Source organism: Poecilia formosa, unplaced genomic scaffold, assembly GCF_000485575.1.
Source record: "Poecilia formosa unplaced genomic scaffold, Poecilia_formosa-5.1.2 Scaffold122, whole genome shotgun sequence".
Classification (NCBI taxonomy): Eukaryota; Metazoa; Chordata; class Actinopteri; order Cyprinodontiformes; family Poeciliidae; genus Poecilia; species Poecilia formosa.
In genome coordinates, this window is record NW_006800061.1 from 1,486,595 (window position 1) to 1,495,087 (window position 8,493).

The following is an 8,493-nucleotide window of genomic DNA, read 5'->3' on the forward strand; positions in this document are numbered from 1 at the left end:
CACACACACACACACACACACACACACACAGGAGGAAAATCAGTGCTGAGAAGACCTTGCTTCTTTTCCTATCTAGCTGTTGTTAGGGAAATGAAAAGGCAGTCCCTTCAATAGACTCCTGCTGCTCACAGAATCTTTGGGCCCTTTGACTTGGCAAGACTGCGGTGACTGGTTTTCGACCCAGTGACAATTCTTAGAGCGTCTGCCAATGTACATGCTCCACTGATGTTTAATGTGTGCTTTAACATAAGACGTGTCTGATCAGCGACGCATACGTGCCTGACGTACAGCCGGATCCCCAGGACGTCCTGTGGAGCAGCTCCCTCCTCCAACAAATAAAAGCAAAACACGCCGACACAAACACACACCACGCACACGCATACTTCATCTCAGCAACTACACACCCACACCACCTACCGCCCCACTCCTCTTCTCACAGCTCCTGCTCCTTATCTTAAGCATCCAGGCAGCTGTGTGCTTGTGTGCGAAAACAGCGAGACAGACAAGTGTGTGTGCGTGCAGGCGTCATTGTGTGTCAGGTGGTGGAGGAATAGGTGTGAAGTACAGTCTCTGAGGTTGCCTTTCAAGTTCGGCCTCCTTCTGTTGCTGTGGTCGGTAGTCGAAGACGGGAGGGAGCAGAGTTAGCAGCTGTACTGGACCGCTCCAGACAGATGCCTGCTCCGGTGAAATGTGTCATAAGCACAGATCAGCCAACGACTGGTAGCTGCAATCATGTTTATTTCGATTAAAGCTGTAGGATCGCAAGATTATTCCTTCAACTTTAAATGGTAATGCGTCGCATCTTAATCTCTGGAAGAAATGGATTGCAGATGGTTTTTCTCAGGTGGCTGTAATCAACAACATGAAGAAAGACGGTCTACCCCAAGGGCAGCACAAACCTCTTAGACTTTCACAAAGCAGCTCCCAGTGTCCATTTGACTGAGGCGTGTTGAACCAGGAACACCAGCCCTTGAGGACTCACTTTGAACACCCGTGTTTTCACGAATGTACAGATGTTGTTCCGTGTTCGGTGACCTCATGAAGGCAGTTGTTGCACTGGTCTTTGATTCACTAGACTCAGTGAGTAAAGTGCGGCTCATACAAATGTATCCAACACTTTTCAGATTTTTGCAACAACAATCATGTCCCAGTTTCTGTCCACTTCAAAGTGACGTTTTTCTTTGTGTTCGTTTTTGCGTGAAAGCCAGGAAAATAGATTGAAGATTGTGTTTGTGATTTGACGTAATGTGTGAAAATTGACTGCATATGAGACATTGAGCTAACTCGAATGTGGTGACTTCTCATCGACTTATCTGATAGGAAAGCATTGTCAATTTCAGCAGCAACCTCAAGTTGAACATAAAATATGTGGTTTTGGTTTACGATGCTTTCAACGTTGTTTTTCGCACTAGCTGTTGCTTATCCGGCGCTGCACACATCTCGTGTTGTTTCTGCATGTCTGTTTCTCTGTTTTTCTGGATTGTTTGGATTTTATCTTGATTTTGTAGATCTGTGCATTCAGGCTCGCTGCATGAAAACGCCGCGTGTTTATGTTCCTCTTCTGCTTTGCTCTTAGGCCTGCTGTAAGTTTGTGTAAGTTAGTATTTGGCGATGGCTTGTCTGTTTTCTGTCACGTCTTGCGGCGTTTTGTGATTGCTTGTGTATGTTTTTGCCGGGATTATTGTGGGATGCAGCTCGCTGCTGGAACACTTCCTGTTTATTGCCCTCATCCTGGCCCCGAGATCATCACGGACATCACTATTTTTTCGGGGGCGGCGGGGGTCTGCGCGGGGGAATACGTGGTCCAAGGTAAGCTATTTTTATGAGGAGTGTAAAGCCATCTTGTAACCTTTGACCTTTTCAAGTAAACTGTAAGACTTTTTTTTTAAGAGAAGACTCCTATGTACAAAAGGAAAGGCATATTAGCTGCAGAAGTATGCAGGTTTTATTCTCTATATTAATCACAAATGGACAGTATCCTTTGTGCATCAATTATAATTAAGCTTTATTTATTATCACTTTTGTTTAAGATGGATAAAAAGCATTACAGTGAATTTCCTGCTTTTTGTCCCAAACTGACAAATTTAGAAAAATATTTGAGGAAAATATGTTCCTACTTGTTTTAGATTGCCTGTGCTGTCATTGTAGCCACCCTCAGGTTATCTATAAAATCAGAGGAACTGACGTCTTTTTGCAATTGATACTTTAGGTGGTGCTAGAAGCTCCGTTGTTGGTTCAATCCCCTTTCCACTGTTGTTGTGTCCTTGGGCAAGACATTTCCTGTTTGAGTTCAACTTGAGGCTGCTGCTGAAATTGACTTTCATTTAAATATGGAAGTGCAGCCGACCATTAGAGGGCTTCACATGCATCCAAACTAAAGTGTTTTAATTTTAAAAATATGAAGAAACAATGCCTTTGTGGTGCTTATCTGTTGCTGAGTTGTTGGAAAAATGAGTTAATCGAACCTAGTGGCGGTGTCTTTGTATCTCCTGATTGGAAATCACTGAAGCGATCATGCTGAGGCTTGATGGTGAAGCCAGCTCCTCTCATGTGACGCCTGCTCCTGTGGAACCTCCTCAGGTGTCCCCCGTGTCATTTTCAGAAGATCCCAGACTGCATGGTCCTCCTTCGTGGTTTGTCCACATTGAGTCGACACTTTGAAAGAAGTTTTGAATGAATTTCCAGTGTGAGTTTCGCCTGGATAATAAATATGCATTACAGTGAAGAAGCAGGGCTGACATAGTTAATATTGAATTTTTTGGATAACTTCATGTGGTTGTTTTGTGGATATATCTATTTATGTAATCAACCTTTTAGTATGACTGCAGTAGACATTGTGCATGAAGTTTAATCAACCACAAAGTTTCGATTCTCCTCCTGGCTTTCTTTAACGTTCCCCCATTTCCATATAGATCATAGCTTCCTCATTTGTCTCAATTTATTAGTTCATTGCAGTTTTATTTAGGTGTTGAGCTGCATTAGCTATATTTTCATAAAGTGATTGATAAAACCGATCTTTTCAATGGCCTCCCAGTCAACCTAAAATGTTGAGATTCAACGATCAGCAACCCACAACACCCAGTCCTTCATGAAATACCTGACAGTTCCACCACTATCGCCCGTATTGTCCCACTCAGCATGTTTCGTTGTCGGTCTCTGAAGCGTGACTTTCAGGTGAAGGGCGCCAAACTGGTAGAGGCTAATGTTTTGGTCCCATTTGCAATTGGAAAATAAACACACAGACATATTTTTTGATTCACTATAAACTGACCTGTCAAGTGCTTACTCAGTCAACTGATATTTTTCCATGTCAATGTAATACACAGTACAGGATGGAAAACACTCCAGGTTCACAAGGACATATAAAAACCGTAGGTGTGTGAGCCAAGCTGTGCACAAGATGCATTTTCACAGGCAAAAGCCAATAAAACTCCACCGTTGCATAGTTGTGTAGCTGCCCTAAATTAATTGTTGTCTGAATACTTTCACTGGCGGACTAAATTGAAACCTCAGGCACATTTTCTCCACCTCAGATTTCCTGCAATTAGATTTAATATTTAACTGACTCACAGAAAGATAAGGAAACAATACCTTTAAGGCAAGCAAAGGCTTCCATTATTTCTAAAACAAAGAGCCTTAACTATACCCCCTGGACACGTTGTCAGATATTTAAACTCTCCTGAGGTACAGTACAGGAAGGAAGGAGATCATTTTACTCTGAAAAGAATGCAGTTTGCCTCAACATTGGCCAAGAAATGTTTTAAATGAACACTTGAGTGCACCTTTTTAATGAGCGAACATTGTCGATTTTGCTTTTCCAAATAAATAAACCTTGCAGCTGTGTCTAGCAGTGAATGCTTTTTGTCATTTTGTAGCAAATTTAATTGGCAAAGCTACAAAACTCGAGGACCTCTACTGCAGTTCTGCTTCTCAACAGGAACACAGAAGGCCTCGAGCATGATCACTTTATAACAGGTGAGCAAGAAATACCAGAACGATGGTTGGTTTTGTGAACATCCACCTGGTTGAGAATGGCAAAGCAGTGCATACTAAGAGTTAACTTGTGCTCAGTATTAACATTGGAGAAAGATCGAAAACTGAAAGGAGGATCGCTTTCCTGTTGACTGACCCTACAGTGGCCATGTTTCGACCATCTCATCCAAACTGTCACCACTGATGAAACCAATTGTTTCTGCAAATGTTCTAATGTTACAGAACAACCCGCAAACCATCAAGGAGTAAACATTGACTAGAATTTCCTGGTACACCACAGATAATCTGAACTGGGCTGTTAATTAACATGAAGAGAGTGATAAGTAAGATGTGCTGCTGAAAACCTGACACCCTGGAACATTACAGATGGAGTAATATTTCTAATTTGCTTCAAGCAGTCAAAGTAAAATTGATTTAAATGTTAACTGTTGAGTTATCCTTTTGCAGCTCTGTCAGACGCCTCAAAGAAGGCAGAAAATATTTGTGTGCCACTTTAGACGTCAGGACCGTGACGATGCAACTCACTCTGTTCACCTGACACAGTGAGTGCATCTCTAATATCTGGCTGTTGATGGGCCTGACTGCGTGAATCTCTGGCCCCGCCTTCTTCCTCGCAATCCAACAAATCAGATTCAGGAGTCAGCTTATGTCGCCATGGCTACAAATGCTTCTGGTAGCAAAGATTTCCTGCACACTTACCTTCCCTGACATCCCCCTCTCTCTCTCTCTCTGTTTCTCTCTCCCTCCCTGGTGTCGGCCTTATACCTCCAAGCCTGGGAGCGGAATTCTGGGAACATTTTTCCATGTGAAACAGCGAGGGTCAGCGCAGGGGTGTGACGCCACGGCATTGTTCCCGCTGCGCGGAGAGGAACCGTGCGCCGTGAGGCCAATTCCTGTCCACTCCAAAAAAACAGCCACTTTCTCACACTGCTTTCCTTCCTCCACCAGACAGCTCAAAACAATCCCAGGGTGTTTGTGGGTACGGGGTTTGGCAAGGCAGGCAAGCGGCGTAAACGCACAGAGAGAGTGAGAGAAATGAAATAAAGAGGAGGAGGAAGGGGCCATTTTTTTTTTTTTACTCTGGTTTATCCAGACTGTTTATGGGCCATTGAAAGAAAACATAAGGGAGGAAAAAAAAAAAAAAGATCCCACTGTGCCCCACCGACGGTGGCTCAAACAAACAGCCGACTGACATTATATCACTCCAAGTGGGCTTGACCCTCCAGCTGCGAGCCCGCCTGCTGGCGTATCAGCATAACCTGTTTTGTTGTAGAATATTGTCATATCAAACGATAGCTGCTGCTTTGCAACCCACTGCCTCATAAACTATGCATGACTTAAATGTGCACTCACAGGGTGCTAGTATCTTACCTTTTAGAACAAAGGTTCCAGGTTCATATGCCAGCAATGGACTTTCTGCAGGTTCTCCTTGTGCATGTGTGGGTTCTGTCATGGTTCTGTAGAGGTTATTTGATTTCACTAAATTGCTCGTAGAAGAGAGTGTGTGTCTGTATTGACCTGGCAAACTGTCCAGGATGTACCCTACCTACCTCTCGACTGTTGACCAGTGGAGACAGACACGCTGACTCTGCAAAGATGGCCAGATAGATGATGGACGCGTAATAAAACAACAGGAATAGTGCATACAAAGAGAGTATTCAGACACTTTTCACCTTTTTTACCGTTTGTCATACCTACGTAACTTTTTAAGATTTCATGTCTTTGACCAACACAAAGAAGCCTGTAGTTGTACAATGGAAAGAAAATGACGGGACCATGTTAGCCTGCAGAGACTCGCAGATGAGACTATCAGTTGTGTTCTCGACAAGTTCAGCAGCGTTGGAAGAAAGCAAAACAAAGTCTTGTTTAAGCTTTGCCAGATGTGAGACCAAAATGCCAAGCTTGCACGACACAACACCCTGAATACACTGTCACTGTGGTGAAACAAGGTGGTGGCAGCACAATGATGTTGGGATGCTTTCTGTCATCAGAGTCAAGGAAGCCAATCAGAGTTGATAGGGAGATAGAGCTAAGACCAGGGCAATACAAAAAACTACTGGATTCTTGAAAAGACTAAAGACAAAGAAAAAAACAAAACATCATCTTAAGCAGAGAGAGAAACAACAAAATTGTTTTGATTAAAGCATTTTCATTCATCTAAAATTGAGTCTGTGTCAAGAAGAAGCTGACTGAGACATAGGTAGAAAGCAGTAGTGGCTGCAGCATCGACTAATAAATACTGAATTAAAGGGAACTTGACAGCAATCGTGCTTCTCCATTTGTGATATTCATTCGCAAACATTTTTGAAAACTATTTTCATTTTATTTCCAGCTCCTAACTGTGCACTATTTTTTGTTGTCTGTCACATAAAAATCCAACTAAATTAAAGTCTGTGGTTGCAATATGACCGAATAAAAACAGAAAAAAGAGCAGTTTTGCGAGGCCCTGTATCTTTTTTTTTAAGCATGGAATTTCAAATGTGACCAAACCCATTTTGCTCCAGTTCACTTAAATAGTTCCTGAAGAGAAAGCCCGTTGGTGGCTTTAATCATGTCTCTGAGGCATTACCGCGTCCCAGCACTAAATGATAGAGTCCCATTTATGTACACAGACAGCTACTATTAAAGAGGATACACTGACAGAAAGGATGCAGTTCTGTTATCATATTTACAGAAACCTTTATTTCCTGTGGCTCTGTAAATTGCAGCAGCTTTTTTTTTTCCAGATTTCCACAAAGCTTCGCGGAAGGCAGGAAGACGTCTGGCCCAGTTTTAGGTCGGAATGAGGAGTCCCTTGTCTTTGGTTGCAGCCCTCCTAAGGTTGGGGCTTTAATAAGTTCCAAATGTGTGTCTTGCAGTGATTCTTTAGAAGGCAGTCCAGATTCGCACAATGTGCACCAGGTTATCCCCTTCCCACTCCGCTTCCACCGCTAACCCCAGCGGTCCCCTTCTCAGGACCCCTTAAGAGCTTTGATAGTCCCATTGTTTTCCTTCGGCGTTAAATCTGCACGTATGGACTCTTCACAAACTCCCCCCACCCCCTTTTCCTCACCACTTTATCGCATGTCAGTCACTGTATGGAGGTGGTACAGGGCATTCTGGCAGAATTCCCAAACTGTGTATTCGATAAATGCTTTCCTGTAGACTGATGAAGGAGGAAACGGGATCGGAAGAATGACCCATCTTAATCCCTTTCGTACGTAAAACACAGACATTCCTATGTTTGTGCTTGGCTTCCTTTTAGTTTTATTCCAGGTTTATTTGACTTTTTCCACTGTGCTCCTGTTTACTTTTTTTTGGAGGGGGGGAGGGGGTTTCGTCCGCAAACGTTTCACGTCTTACCTGCGCTGACGAAAGTGGAAACCGAGACTGGAAATAGGGGAGAAAATAGCAGCGGCCGCTCTCTAGAGTTTCCTGCCTGTTGTCGGGCTTGTCTGCGTGCGTGCCCTGTCCTCCGTCCACCTTACCCCCCCCCTCTCCTACACCCTGGCCCTGCTGTCTGAGGATCCATGTGTGCATGTGCGTGGGCTGGATGTCTGGGAAAGCCTCTGACACATCCTAGGGAGGAGATGAGCAAAAGGCCTATTATAGCATGCTGGTGCATGTGCTTGTTTGTGATGTGCATGTGTGTGCGAGTGTGGTGTGTATCATTAAGGAAGCACCTGTCCCGTGTGACCGTTGGTTGTGTTGCATTTATCTGACCCCTCTCACATCAGGTGGCTTCCTGGTTTGCGTCAGATGCTGCTCCCTGCGGTCCGCCGGTATTGGCCGGCACAGACTCCTCCTGTTCCTCTGCTGGAGCTCATTGATCTTTGTTGTCTTGCACACACTTCTCCCGAGGTCTATCGTTTGACTCGTCTTGTAGACACTTCGTATCATGTTCAGTCTTACAATTAGCGGATTGTTGCATGGAAAAGTGGAGCGTAGTCTCTCTGAAATAAATTCATCTAAATGTTAAGCGAATTGGCCAACATGCAATCACAGACACGAGACAAGTCATTTTGTGAATTTTTAAGTTTCTTTCTACATTTTTCTTTCCTTCATTTATGAGCAATATATAAGCAACATGTATTGCTAACGAGCCCTTATCTGCATCACGTTAGGCACCGTTTTAGCAGAAGCCAAGTAGCGCTCTCAACTTTCTATGTATACATACGGAGAGCAATCAGCACAGTGGTGCTTCTCATCAATTTTCACTCATCAGTTGGCAACGTTAGCACACATTAAACGAGTGTAGTTTCTGATAGCACTTTAGATCTTGAGGCCTTAGGGTGAACTTGGAGTGCATTCCTAAGTCAAAGCCATACGCTAAGAGGGTAAGACATGCGAGATAAAGAATGCCTCAACGTGCCTAAAGATAGTGGACGTCACAGGCCGTGGAGTGCCAAATATGTTAAGTGTGTGCCTGTAGAAAAGACCATGCCCAACATTAGAGCCATGTGTTAGGAAATGCTGATACCGCATAGGTACGATCTGCAAGGTTATGAAAAAGGCTGAGAT

The 8,493-nt window shown here is 43.7% G+C and overlaps 1 protein-coding gene across 1 annotated transcript in view; it reads right to left on the bottom strand.

Annotated features, from left to right (window-relative positions):
• The window catches only part of dll4 (delta-like 4 (Drosophila)), a 38,548-nt gene extending 30,676 nt beyond the window's left edge, over positions 1 to 7,872 (bottom strand). The window contains exons 1-2 of the mRNA XM_016675806.1: positions 7,705 to 7,872; positions 7,336 to 7,551 (exon numbers count right to left, since the gene is read on the bottom strand). Of these exons, the coding sequence (XP_016531292.1) occupies positions 7,336 to 7,551; positions 7,705 to 7,872 (384 nt within the window). The remainder of the gene's footprint in view (positions 1 to 7,335; positions 7,552 to 7,704) is intronic.
• Between the last annotated feature and the right edge of the window lie 621 nt (positions 7,873 to 8,493).